Source organism: Eleutherodactylus coqui, chromosome 4 (assembly GCF_035609145.1).
Source record: "Eleutherodactylus coqui strain aEleCoq1 chromosome 4, aEleCoq1.hap1, whole genome shotgun sequence".
Classification (NCBI taxonomy): Eukaryota; Metazoa; Chordata; class Amphibia; order Anura; family Eleutherodactylidae; genus Eleutherodactylus; species Eleutherodactylus coqui.
Genome location: NC_089840.1, coordinates 284486450 through 284500652, shown reverse-complemented (window position 1 = coordinate 284500652; position 14203 = coordinate 284486450). Strand labels below are relative to the sequence as shown.

Here is a 14203-nt window from a genome sequence, read left to right as displayed (position 1 = left end):
ATTACCTGGTGATAGGGGGGGCTGGTGGTCCTCCATCATGATGTCCTTGTACAGATCCTTGTGTCCTTCTAAATACTCCCACTCCTCCATGGAGAAATAGACAGTGAAGTCCTGACACCTTATAGGAACCTGACAACACAATGATACCGTCATCACCCAGACACATTATACCGCCATAGCGTTACTGTATAATGTCCCAGCATTCCCAGCAGCATCACCTTTCCAGTCAGCAGCTCAATCATCTTGTTGGTGAGTTCTAGGATCTTCTGCTCATTGATCTCCTCCAGTATCAGGAGGTGAGGTGGAGGCCCTGTGATTGGGCTCAGGGGTCTTCCCCATCCATCAGACACCGGGGCCTGACAGCCATCACTAGAAGTCTTCTTCACTACCGTGTAATCCTGTTTATGGGGAGATACATCCATAAATATCCCTGCAGGTTCTGTTCACATCTGTGTTCAGCATTTCTATTATTACAGAGTTTTCGATCTACTACATGGCAGACATTATTGCCTTATAACAAATTTATTTGGTTTTAGTCATTTTACCAGAAAAACAGCACAGTAAGCTGTAATACTTTTTCCAGCATTTATGACCAAATCAGCAATAAATCGTCAGCCGTAGATGTGAGCAGAGGCTGACAGAGATAAGAATGATGGAACGTGACGTCATCCCCAGAATCTCTCACCTCTCCTGTAAGCTGGAAGAGTATCTCTAGGGTGAGGGTGAATAAACTCTCCGCCATCTTGTCCCGGTTCCTCTCCATCCTTGTCGGGTCAATCAGGATAATTATCTGATATAGAAGATATCAGCCGAGGATCCTGAATGGGAAGAAGACGAGACAATGTAACATCATACAAAACCCCTGTAATAATACAATTACCAGGCATTCCCCCTCTTCCCTTCCGCACCTCCGCTGAGCCCCAACACAGCCCCCTCCACACCCCACTGCTCGGCCCCCACTGCTCAGCCCCCAGTTCATTAGCACCATTATCAGCCATCTTCTGTCTTCCTGACTGACAGGACTGCCACACAGCGCCACGCTGTTCACAGCATTACCTGACTTGTCCCACAAACCCCAGACATGCTGGGTGCAAGGATGGAGAGGGGGCGGAGTCAGGTGATGCTAGGAACAAAGCCACTCTGGGTGATACATAGGGGGCACTATCACTAGGTGGGGCAACAAAGCCAGCATTACAGCTTAGTGAAGGCACAAAGGGACACCTGAATTAAAGGAAAGGGACATTACTGATTTGTCAGGTCACAGAAGATGCATTAGAACTATGGGGGAGTTACTGAGAGGTTAATTGGGGCAGTGTCAGGATGGACAGAGTGTGCAGGGACTAGTCGAAGCTGGAAGAAGTCTTCATGGCGGTCTGGGCCCAGAGATTGTAGATAAATGTATGACCCCAATCAGAGGACACATCACGTTTGATTACTGAAGGTAACTGCACTATAATCCCTAAAACTGGAGGTAACTCCACTGTAATCTCTAATACTAGAGGTAACTGCACTGTAATCACTAATACTGGAGGTAACTGCACTGTAATCACTAATACTGGAGGTAACTGCACTGTAATCACTAATACTAGAGGTAACTGCACTGTAATCACTAATACTGGAGGTAACTGCACTGTATTCAATAATACTGGAGGTAACTGCACTGTAATCACTAAAACTGGAGGTAACTGCACCGTATTCACTAATACTGGAGGTAACTGCACCGTATTCACTAATACCGATGGTAACTGCACCGTATTCACTAATACCGATGGTAACTGCACTGTATTCACTAATACTGGAGGTAACTGCACCGTATTCACTAATACCGATGGTAACTGCACTGTATTCACTAATACTGGAGGTAACTGCACTGTATTCACTAATACTAGAGGTAACTGCACTGTATTCACTAATACTGGAGGTAACTGCACTGTAATCACTAATACTGGAGGTAGCTGCACTGCAATCACTAATACCGATGGTAACTGCTCTGTAATCACTAATACCGATGGTAACTGCACTGTATTCACTAATACCGATGGTAACTGCACTGTATTCACTAATACCGATGGTAACTGCACTGTATTCACTAATACTGGAGGTAACTGCACTGTATTCACTAATACCGATGGTAACTGCACTGTATTCACTAATACCGATGGTAACTGCACTGTATTCACTAATACTGGAGGTAACTGCACTGTAATCACTAATACTGGTAGTAATTGCACTGTATTCACTAATACTGGTAGTAATTGCACTGTAATCACTAATACTGGTAGTAATTGCACTGTAATCACTAATACTGGAGGTAGCTGCACTGTAATCACTAATACTGGAGGTAGCTGCACTGTAATCACTATCTCTGTGTACAGCTGGTGTGTTTTAGAGCTGTATCATCACTCTGAGGGGGTCAGTAAGCTTCCAACATACAAGGATACACGGAATACAAGACCTTCTTAATGTCCTTATAACCTTCATTAGTCAGTGAGAGCAGCGGCGGCCCGGACGGCGCCCCCTAGGTGAGCACTCCTTTTCTTTTCAGGTAGTGCAGCTAGCGCTTGCGTTTAGCGGTACCAAGTTGTGCCACGTTGTCAGCAGCGCTGAAACCACGGCTTATTCATACCAATGGGCGACGCAGGACTGAAAACGGCCAAAGATGGAGCGTGCATCGCTGTTAAAGTGCAGCAATAATGGCGGTATAACGCTCCCATTGTTCTCAGCAGAGCCTCTCAGCGGCTCGAGCGCTGCGGTTTGAGTGAAGTCTGTTCTATTTTTCGGCATTTAGCGCCCCTCATCACTGATCAGGTATGTTAAACCCATATAGGGAGCTGCAGCCGAAAGCAAGAGTAAGAACAGCTGTGTGAGGGAGGCCTAAAGGTAAATCTGTCCCTGTCACCGATAGCAGCCAATCACAGCGCAGCTTATAGCACTAACTGCTCCTCAGGAGAGCTGCGCTGTGATTGGTTGCTATGGGCTTCCATAAATCTGCCCCCCAGTGCTGGTGACCCCACATACCTCCACCTGCAGCTGGACAGGAGCCGTGGGGTTGTTCTGTGCTTACAGGACCTGTGATGATGTCACCGTCATGTGATCAGTGTGTGGGAGGAGACAAGGGGTCACATGACCAGGTCTGTCTGCTCAGTGGATGCAGGACTCTGCTGTGTGAGGAGGTATTCAGAGAGTGGATGGAGCAGAGCCGAGCGTGTGTGAGACGGAGGAGCGGAGCCGAGCGTGTGAGAGACGGAGGAGCGGAGCCGAGTGTGTGTTCAGTGTCCCAGAATGTCATCCTGGTCCCTTCCATAATTGTCCTGTCATTTTCTGTATGTGTTTTGCACAGCTGCAGCATCTGAAGGGTTAACTCATTGCCTGTCAGCTCTGCTGCTGAATGTATCTATCCTACTGTGTCATTTGGTGTAATTGAGGTTATAAAAGTGGGTGTCCGAGAGCGGGAGGAGAGTCTTCTTCAATCGGTGTTAGAGCAGGGTTCCATCTTACCTGCTACGGAGACTAGCACAGAGCCGCATGGAAGCACCTTTGGCTTCCAAGTGAGTGAAGATGGAGGAAGAGGAATGACATCCCGTAGCATCTGGAGTATGGATGATATAGGAGTGAGTCCACTTCAGAGAGAGAGCGAGCACAACAAATCCCAATTCACTAACCCAGGTACCCGTTTACACTACAGGCATTATCTTTCCTGTGTGGCCATCTGCCACTAGGATCCCCACACAGAGGTACAAGATAGTTACACCCACACAGAGAACGTGCGGGGTGCATCTAGGCGAAGCCTTTTTCTTCTAAGCAATTTTCTTGCCCGAGGGTATGTGGAGAGGTTCCTGTCTTTTTACCTCCTCCGGAGTGTGTATATATATATATATATATATATATATATATATATATATATATGTCCAGGACCGGGGACCTATAGATAACGTGGACGATAGGGCCGTATTGTTCCTGTGTATTTTTCCTCCCAACCACTGAGCTTCTGCCTGTAACTGTTACCGTCAATGTACCTGTAATTACTATCGTTCCTGAGGACCCGAGGTACGATACACTTGTCCGCCGCATAGGATAATGGTGTGGGAACGGTGGCGTCACGACGTAATATATATATTCTCCCCATTTCTCTTGCCTGTTGCAAGAATCTGGCGTCCCATGAACAGGATCTGACCTGATGTGCATAATTAAGTTAATGGACTTTTATTCAGTGGGGCCACCCAAGATGTCACCCATTATAGCTTTATGCTCCCCTCTATGACTCACTCCCGCCAAAGTTGCTTGGCACCAAAATAACAATGTCCTGGCATGGCACAAAGTGGGGGGAGACTACCCCTGCTTCATGCACTTGTTGGTGCCCACAGTGGGAGGAGCTAACTGTGGCTGCAGACCCCTGGGCCCAAAGCATTATTTGCCAGACTAGCAACAGAATGGATGCGGAGAAGATTAACCCGGCACCATCAGGAAAGAAATAGTGACTCCAGACAAGATCTCTCCAACCAGCCAGACCCCAGAAAGATACTGTTCGGGACGGCCCATGCAGTTATGTCTCCAGGGTGGCATCCCATCCTACGGGGGTTTTGAGGATCCTGGGGTACAAGTTTGCAGTAGTGCCCAAGAGCACTTGCAAGTTAGGGGAAGCTGCGCCCTCCCTTGTTTAGGGCATCTGCCATGGAGAAACTTTCTCCAGTCGCGCCACTCAGGACAGTGGCACGTAACAGGTGACAGCCTTTCTTTGGTCGCGTCACTAGGGATACACTCCTGAAGTAGTGCTGCCTCACCCTCTGGCTGGACCTCAGAAGAAGAAGAGGAGATCTTTGTGGCCCAAGTGATCCAGTGCTGTAAGAGCCGCTTCCTGTTCTAAAATGGACTCTCAGCCAAAAGAACTCTTTGCGTAAGAGACACTGCTCTGTGTTTTTGTTTTTTTCATATTTTTCCTGTATTTCATGTTTTTTCTAAGAAAGACTCCAACTGGAGATGAGCGAGTAGTGCCTTAGCCGAGTATCTCCCCGCTCGTCTATAAAGATTCGGCTGCCAGCGCGGGTGACAGGTGAGTTGCGGCGGGGAGTGGGGGGGGGGGGGGGGGGGGAGAAAGAGATCTCCCCGCTCTCCCCTGCCGCTCCCCGCCGGCCCCCGAATCTTTAGAGACGAGCGGGAGGATACTCGGCTAAGGTACTACTCGCTCATCTCTAACTCCAACGTACCAGAGACATTGCTAATGTTGTCCAGAGTTGCTTTAATGCACGGACTAGAAAGTTTATAAAGTTCTGCAACGTTCATTAATGTTTCGGTAAATGTGCAGGTGGAGTAAAAGGCGGATTCCCGTTTTAAAAGTCTATGTGCTTATGCTCTCTCTTAAAGTCACTTTTTTTAAAGTCATTCTTTATGCTTAAAGTCAATTTTTCTCTTAAAGTCTATTTGCATACTGAAAGTCATTGCATATTCATACTTAATTAATGTTTATAATGCACTCAATTTCATGCTAATTCTATGCAAATCCAAGTACAGTCACCTTGTGTATGGGACTGTGTGTATGGAATGATAGATCAATGTATATGACTAGAGGTCTTTTGTCCATCCCTTAGTCCACTCTTTTTGTGTTTGCAGCCAGTCATCAGCCTCTCTCAGGGGTTGGGGCCTTCCTACCACTTTTTCAGCCACAGACAGCGATATTGACTGAAGCTACTGACTGTTCTGATGCTTTTTTCTCTTTTTCCAGGGTATGGCCTGTGTTCTTTGTCTGCTAGTCACGTCTTCTCATTTTTGCTGTAGGTCACACAGTGTGTTTCATTGGGGCATAAACTCCAGACCTCCAGCTTGCCACCACGAATCCCAGGACAAGTGTCGCTCTCAGCTCCATCGGCGACCAGAGGCCCCCTATACAGGCTGTAGTTATGGGGCAGCGAGGAGTCGGAGGTTCTCTGCTCTATTTTTCTCCAGAATCGCACAATTTATAAAACCAGCCATATATTCTGCTCCCCCAGTCTCAGTCAGCGCAGCGTCTCCTTCCCTCCATGTGGCGCTGCTGCCCGGTGCTGGAGGCCGATGTAGTGACATCTTCACACCTCCTGCGCCGGTCAGTGACAGCAAGAAGGGAAGAAGACGCTGCGCTGATCGGGGATGAGGTGAGGATAATATATATTATCTCTAGAGAAAATGTATATGGAGAGCAGCATCAAGTAGAAGCTATTTCAAAAAGACATCCTGGAATCTTCAGGGAATCCAAATCCAATTATCATCTTTATTGAGTTAAAAACTCCATCAGCATGAACAACAAAACTTGCGACGTTTCGTCCTATGTAGAGGACTTTGTCAAGCATGTTAACACAAAGACAGAGACAGGAATATAAATGAACCCCCACCAATCATACAAAGCCAGAGGGTACAACCCCCGACTGTGGTGTAAACAGGATTGGACAGAAGAAGGGAGGTTCCCAGCACATCAGGTGTAATGCATAGAGGCCGAGATTACCTGAAACAAAAGTGTCAATGATGAGACAGAGGTGCAGCAGCATTGCCGGAAGTGCCATGTCCGGCATCTAAATGGGTCCGGTAGAACACAGCCATAGAGGCCTCACCACATCCTCTAATCATTGTAACTGGATGTGTGGGGAAGCAATTAAGGTGCGGGACACCCATATATACTAGATGTACAAGTATAGTGCATCACGAAACGTCACTTCCGGTCAAAACCGGAAGTGATGCGGCGGAGCTATACAACATGTATAATGGGTAACACCAAAGAAGCAGAGGATACAGTAGTGAAATGAAAGCTCATAGAGTGCATATTATGATGGTATTCAGTTGGAAAAGGACAGTAATCCATGCGCTACATCACTTCCGGTATCAGACCGGAAAAGGCATGTCCAGGCCGCAGGCAAGTGCTTGTTGTCATGGAAACCAATATAATCACCGCAAAAGTGGAGAATTAAGCCATAGTAGAGAAATTCCTGCAAGTATCACCAATAGGTGAACAGCATAAGGAATAAAGAGCCTATTGTGTAGAAAAGTATCTATATATACACATATATACACGTGCACATGTGCATATATATACACATACACAGTAACCTATGCTGGCATAGATAGTAGCATCTCCATAGCAGTATACAAAACCATAAGTATGCAGAAAGATATTTTAGGGCAAACGCCATTTGAATGCATATTAAGTGTTTATTGAAAAGAGATGGAGACCCTCTAGCCGGGTATACAAAGATATGGCAAGATCTTGAAAGCAAATATATTGGCGCCATTAGTGCAATAATAAAGAGAGCAAAAAAGGAGGGAGAAGGCCTCATGCAGAAAATCCACCCGGAATGTATGGAAAAGGGGAACCTCCTTCTTCTGTTAACCTGTGTACAAGACAAAACAAACCAAAATGAGCGAACAACATATAATTAAAAATATAAATGTTTAAAATGTTTAAATATATACAAAAATCAATTCTTACAGGTATGGAGTCACATTGTATTCGATATTAAGGCCCTTAGGCTGTAGGGCATCTAGCTGGTAAATCCACATGAGTTCACGGTATTTTAATAAGTGTTCACGATTGCCGCCACGTTTCGACTTTGGTATACTGTCGATGACGCAGAAACGTAGCTGGCTAGGCGTGTGGCCAGCCCCATTGAAATGTCTGGACACAGGTAAATCCATGTTTTTGGTCCTGATTGAACTTTTATGTTGAGATATCCGCTTCCTGATCTCGTTTATAGTTTCACCAATATATATTAATCCGCACGGGCAGTTAATCATATAGATAACATAAGTAGAGGAACATGTATACCTATTCCGTATGTAATATTTCTGTCCAGTGCTAGGATGGAAAAAGGTGTTTCCCCTGACTAAATTGCCACAACTGGCACAGTTCAGGCAGGGGAAGCAACCTCCTTCGCCCAACGTGGTACAATGGCCAGGGGTAGGGCGTGATGGATCTCTATTGGTGAGCATGACTTTATCCCGTAAATTCGGGCCTCTTTTGTAGCTCATTAGGGGGAATGATTGAAATTCTTCAATCTCAGGATGGCAAATTTTTAAGATGGACCAATGTTTTTTGATGATGGTACCAAATTGGCCACTCAAAGGGCCAAACGTGGAAACAAAAGCAATACGCTTAGAGATAGTGTCTTTATTCCTGCCACTCAGGGCAGAGTCACGGGGGATCACTCGCACATCATCTTTGAGTTGTGTGATCAATGTCTGGGGATAACCCCTCTGCAGAAATTTATTACACATAGTGTCTAAACGTTCTTCTAGATAGGGTTCGTCAACAATCCTTTTTAGCCGGAGAAACTGGCTCCATGGGAGCGAACGTAGCATGTTGCCAGGATGGCAACTGTCGTATCTAAGAAGGGTGTTGCGATCAGTGGATTTCACATGTAAATCAGTCTGAAAACCACATTCTGTGATATTAACGGTAATATCGAGGAAGTGTATCTATTGTTTGGATAAAGAGATGGTAAATTTAAGTTCCTCATGTATAGAATTAAGCTCATGAAAGAACTCCATGAGGGCGTCCTCTGTGTTGGTCCAAATGAGGAAAATGTCATCTATATACCTCCACCAGACCTGGACCGAGGTCCAGGCTGGGGAGGTATATACATGCATTTGTTCAAACGTATCCATGTATAGGTTCGCATAAGTGGGGGCCACATTGGTCCCCATAGCGGTACCCCGTTTTTGCAAATAGAAGTCCCCATCATAGAGAAACACATTTTTTGTAAGGATTCCCTGAAGATTCCAGGATGTCTTTTTGAAATACCTTCTACTTGATGCTGCTCTCCATGCACATATATATTATCTCTAAACACTCAGTTGGGAATTATTACTTTATTTGAGGCATTCATGGGGCAAAAATATAGTGTGGCACTCAAGTAGGGAACTGTTATTTTGTAAGGGGGCGCTCACAGGCAGAATTATTACCTAAACAAACCACAAAGGGGGCATTATTAAAGTCAATGGGGAAAGGAAGGCACTATTTCTAGGATGCATACGGGGGCGTTATTACTTTCCAGGGAGCACTACTGTGACTATTATTACTGTGCATGGGCACAAATGGGGCATTACTATCATGGGGGAGTCTGGCTAACTTCCATCAAGGAAGCTTGGGTCAAAGAGGTGATCTCTACTAGGTACAAGAGAGATATTTCCTCTACCCCACCATCATTTCTTTATTTTTCCTCCTCCCCAATCTCCCTCTCTTGCTTCAGCTTTCAAGCAAACTCTTAATTTGCTTTTGGGCCCAGCAGCCATTGTTCTGGTTCCCACTCAGTAAAGGTTCATGGAGTTCTATCTGAACCTGTTCATCATCCCCAAGAAGAATGGCTCAGTCCCCCCCTATGATGGACCTGAAACACCTCAACCAGTATTTTCCCGGCGTCATCCTGACGGCAGACATGGAGGTTGCACCTTGACCTCGTAGGGACAGGAAGCAAGAGACTTTAAAAGGCTCCTCCCGTCTCCCATTCACCAGTGCTTCCTGTCCCTACAGGGACATGCAAGAGGAGCTCCCTCCAGGGAGCTGCAGGATGACAGCTGGGGGAACGGTCCATAGGGCTGTTTTCCCCCCTCACCCTTTTCCAAGCAGGCTGACTGGAGGGATTGACGGTCCACAGGGCTGCTTCCCTTCTCATCTCCCCTCCGGAGAGTCAGCGCGGACCGGGAGCACGGCGGGCCACAGGTCTGACCGCCCGGGGTTCACCACCGCAACGGTCGGAGCGGCGGACCAGAGGTCCTTGAGTCCCCTCCTTCCTCCTCCAGCTCGGAGTTGTTTTTCAGCCGGGGAGAGCGGCGGGCCACAGGCTCAGATGCCTCTCTCCTCCAGGCATGCCGGCGCGGCCGTGCGCGGCGTTGGGGGGGCGGAGCCAATGACGCGGCGTGACGCGGTGACGTCAGACGCCGTCAGCTGACCCGGAACAGCGGGAGATTTGAAAATGGAGACCCCCCGACAAGCTTCCACTGACAGCACACCTTCAGAGAAGGATTTATCTGTCTACCTGGTTCTGTCTGCGTTTCTGCATCATGACTACAAAGGAACCAGAGATGGAAGCCCTGCAAACTGTAAGTGTTACTTGTTGCAGGAATGTTATGCTCAGGAATTTAGCATTGTGTGGGGGTTTTCCCTTATGTGCATGCATGTATATTCTGCAGGACAGGGAATCCACTCGGTCTAAACAGGACCTAAAGAAAAAACACAGGAAAGGCGCTCTGTGTCTTTAAAAAAAAAAAAAAAAAACTGGACGAGGCGTATAAAAAAGCCGCTATGCCCCGATTGTACCTCCAAGATCCTTACGGATGAACAGGCTGCATTCAGGGAAGATATTATATCCCTGGTTAGAGAGGAGGTCCGGGCATCAATTTCTAGTCTTCCCCCCCCAGCTCAGCGGAAGGAAGGGCCGCTAAAAGGGCGAGCCACATACCGCTAACGAGCTCACAGTTTGAGCAATCCCGGGGCGACTTGTCAAATGGCGAACTCTTTGACCGTCCCCCTGACGCCAGGGATGAGAATAAAAAGTACTATTTCTCATCTGGGGACCTGGTTGACCTGATCAAAGCAGTCAGGGATACAAGGAAGGTCGAGGATGTGGTCGAGCAGAGGTCCGTACAGGACGACATGTCCGGCGGGCTCAGACCAAGGAACCGCACAGTGTTTCCGATTAATGATACCCTGAAGAAAGTAATCACGTATGAGTGGGCTGCGCGGACAAACACCTCTATTTGTCCCGCGAATATAAAGAGAGACTCCGCTTTGCGGAGAAAGACGTGAGCATCTACGCACGGTCCGGGAGCACGGCGGGCCACGGGTCTGACCGCCCGGGGTTCACCACCGCAGCAGTCGGAGCGGCGGACCAGAGGTCCTTGGGTCCCCTCCTTCCCCTGCCACAGCTCGGCGCAGTGGTTTCAGCTGGGGAGAGCGGCGGGCCATAGGCTCAGATGCCTCTCTCCTCCAGGCATGCCGGTGCGGCCGCGCGCGGCGTCGGGCACAGGTGGCCATAATGGCCAAAAAGACAGCCCTGCCATTCAAGGACTCCTCTCATCTTAAAAACCCGATGGACAGGGTCGACGCCTTGATGAAACGGGCCTGGCAAACAACGGCCTATACGCTGAAGTCCAAGGTCGCAGCGACTTCTGTGGCAAGGTCGATGTTCCTCTGATTGGGGGAACTCGACGACCAGATTAAACAGAAGGCCTCTAGAGATGTGTTACTGGAATGCATGCCTCTACTTAGATCAGCAACAGGCGGTCTGGCTGAAAACATGGAAAGCAGATACGGCTTCCAAAGGAAGGCCGTGTAACATCTCTGTTTCATGGCCAGCACATGTTTGGCGCGGACTTGGAGGAGATCCTAAAAAGAGCTACCGACAGGACCCGCAGTTTCCCGGACCAAGCAAGAACGGGATTTCCCCACAAACCTCAGCCATCCTTCAAGCCATACCGAGGCAAAGGAAAGACGGGGTGCTGGTCCTACCCCAAAGGAGGCAGGAGTAAAACAAAAACAACCCCTTCCCCTGTAGGCGAGTACCAGGTGGGGGATAGACTGTTGAGCTTTCCTGGCCCCCACGCGATCCCCCGCCCTGCAGGGTATCTTTAGAAACGAAATTTCTAAGGTGCTACAGATGGGGGCGGTAGTCCAGGTCCCCGCAGTAGAACAGGGCTTGGGGTTCTACCCCTATTTCTGATCAAAAAACCGAACGACAGTTTCGGATGATCCTTAATCTGAAGGGCCTGAACAGGTTGATTACCTACAAAAGGTTTAACCATCAGGTCTGCAGTAACTCTGATCAAAAGAGGGGACTTTATGAGTACCGTCGATCTAAAGGACGCGTACTACCACGTCCCAGTCCTGTCGGAACATCACAAGTACCTGCGGTTTGCCATCAGGATGGGCAGCCGTGTACACCATTTTCAATTCCAGTGCCTACCCCTCGGAATTTCAACGGCACCCAGGATATTCTCTAAAATAGCGGCAGAGATGGTGGTGCATCTCCATGTGGCAGGCATAAACATTGTCCCATACCTGGACGATTTGCTGGTAATGGCATCCTCGCCGAAGATCCTCAAAGAGGATACCAGCCGAATCATCTCCCTATTTCAGAGACTGGGGTGCATAGTTAACTTCCCTAAATCTAGTCTTCTCCCCGAGACGCGAAAGACTTCCTGGGGGTACAGATAGACTCAGTGTCTCAGATCTTGTCTTTGCCCCCACCCAGGCAGGAAAACCTTAGGCTGGCAGCGCAGAAATGCGGCCAGAAGAAACAAATAACGATTAGGGACGCAACGAGGCTCCTGGGCCTCATGACCTCCTGTATCGGCATTATTCCTTGGGCCCAGGCTCACTCAAGGACGCTACAGAGAGCCACCCTGGGCAACTGGGACGGGGCAACAACCTCTCTGGACCGCAGAATGCCCGTGTCATCAGCGGTCACAAGGTCCCTCCGCTGGTGGCGGTCAACTGGCAACCTAGAGGCGGAGTCCCCATGGGTGACAGAGCCCTTCATCTCCGTAGTCACCAACGCAAGCCAGCCTGGCTGGGGAGCGCAAGTGGGGCAGCGTTTGCTCCAGGGCAAATGGGGTCCGACATTGCATGCCTAGACCTCAAATTCCAGAGAGCTTAGGGCCATCTGGGAGCATGTTAGGATCTTCTCGGATAACGGGACCGCCGTTTCACTTATTCACCACCAGGGAGGCACCAGAAACTTTCACCTGCTGAAATTAACAGCCCCGATTTTCTGATGGGCCGAGTCCACGGTACAGTCCTGACAGCGGTCCATCTCAAAGGATCCCAGACCCTGACAGCCGACTTTCTAAGTCAAAGAGGCCTAGACCCTGGGAATGGTCTCTGAATCAAGAGGAATTTCGTCTCATTACAGAAACCTGGGGCAGTCCACAGGTGGACCTGTTTGCGAGCAGCAAAAATTCAGAATGTCCCGGCTATTTTTCCCTAGATCCGAGGGACAAGTCCGAGGGGTTAGACGCTTTTTCCCATAGTTGGGATTTCAGTCTGGCGTACGCCTTCCCCCTCCCCCATACACCTGATCCCGAGAGTTCTTCAGAAGGTCCAGCAGAGCAACATCACGCTGATCCTGATCACCCAACACTGGGGGAAAAAAGGGCATGGTTTCCGGTGCTCCTAAAGCTCGCCATCTCGGAGCCAATCCGCCTTCCATCCAGGAAGGACCTTCTAGCGCAGGGCCCAGTTCTTTGCCCCAACCTAGAGAGACTGAACCTCGCAGTGTGGATATTGAGGAACAGACACTAAGACAAGGTCTGTCCTCCAGAGTTATCGCGACTCTACGCCAGTCCCGAAAAACCTGTAACCTCAGCTACTTATAATAAGATCGGGGAAAAAATTCTTCTCCTGGAGGGGGCTGGAGGTCTCCAATCTTGACACTTTGGTGGCGGAGATTTGGACTTCCTCCAGATAAAAACCTGAGACCACGAACCCTGGAAGTACAGGTAGCAGCGCTCTCAGCCATTCTAGACCAACCTTTGGCGGATCATAGACTGATCCGCAGGTTCATGAAAGCGGCGGAAAGAATGAGGTCAGTTAGCCGTAGTACAGTTCCCCCCATGGGACCTGAACCTAGTTCTCCAAAGCCTCTGCAAAGACCCCCTCAACCTATTGATCAGATTCCGATTAGGTTCCTCACGTTTAAAACTGTGTTCCTGGTAGCTATCACAGCAGCAAGGCACGTAAGCGAGCCCCAGGCCCTATCTTGTAAGACGTCTTACCTATTAAGCCAGGACGATAGGGTCATACAAAAAAACAGACCCCCGTTTTTCTTCCAAAGGTAGCCTCAAAATTCCACAGACAGCAAGGAATTATTCTCCCTTCCTTCTGTCAAAATCCCCAAAACGATAGGGAAAGAGACTACCATAGCCTGGATGCAAGGAAGGTCATCCTATGCTACCCAGAGCAGACATTATCCTTTTAGGAAGGCTGACTGTCTTTTGTTCAATTTCAGGGGCCAGGCAGAGGAAGAGCGGCTTCTAGGAGATCCATTAGCCGCCGGATAAAATCCACCATCCAGCAGGCCTACTCCGTCCTGCAACAGCGCTATCCCGGAAGGACTCAAGGCCCATTCTACCAGGGCAGTATCCTGCTCCTGGGCAGAGAGGGCTATGGCGACCCCGGACCAAATCTGTAAGGCAGCCACATGGTCCAACCTGCACACATTCGCAAAACATTACAGGCCGAATGCGG

The 14203-nt window shown here is 48.6% G+C and overlaps 1 protein-coding gene across 1 annotated transcript in view; it reads right to left on the bottom strand.

Annotated features, from left to right (window-relative positions):
- LOC136624346 (oocyte zinc finger protein XlCOF7.1-like) overlaps nucleotides 1-3070 on the bottom strand; it is a 66477-nt gene extending 63407 nt beyond the window's left edge. The window contains exons 1-4 of the mRNA XM_066598283.1: nucleotides 3019-3070; nucleotides 686-818; nucleotides 219-398; nucleotides 6-129 (exon numbers count right to left, since the gene is read on the bottom strand). Of these exons, the coding sequence (XP_066454380.1) occupies nucleotides 6-129; nucleotides 219-398; nucleotides 686-763 (382 nt within the window). The 5' untranslated portion in view covers nucleotides 764-818; nucleotides 3019-3070. The remainder of the gene's footprint in view (nucleotides 1-5; nucleotides 130-218; nucleotides 399-685; nucleotides 819-3018) is intronic.
- Nucleotides 3071-14203: the final 11133 nt, after the last annotated feature.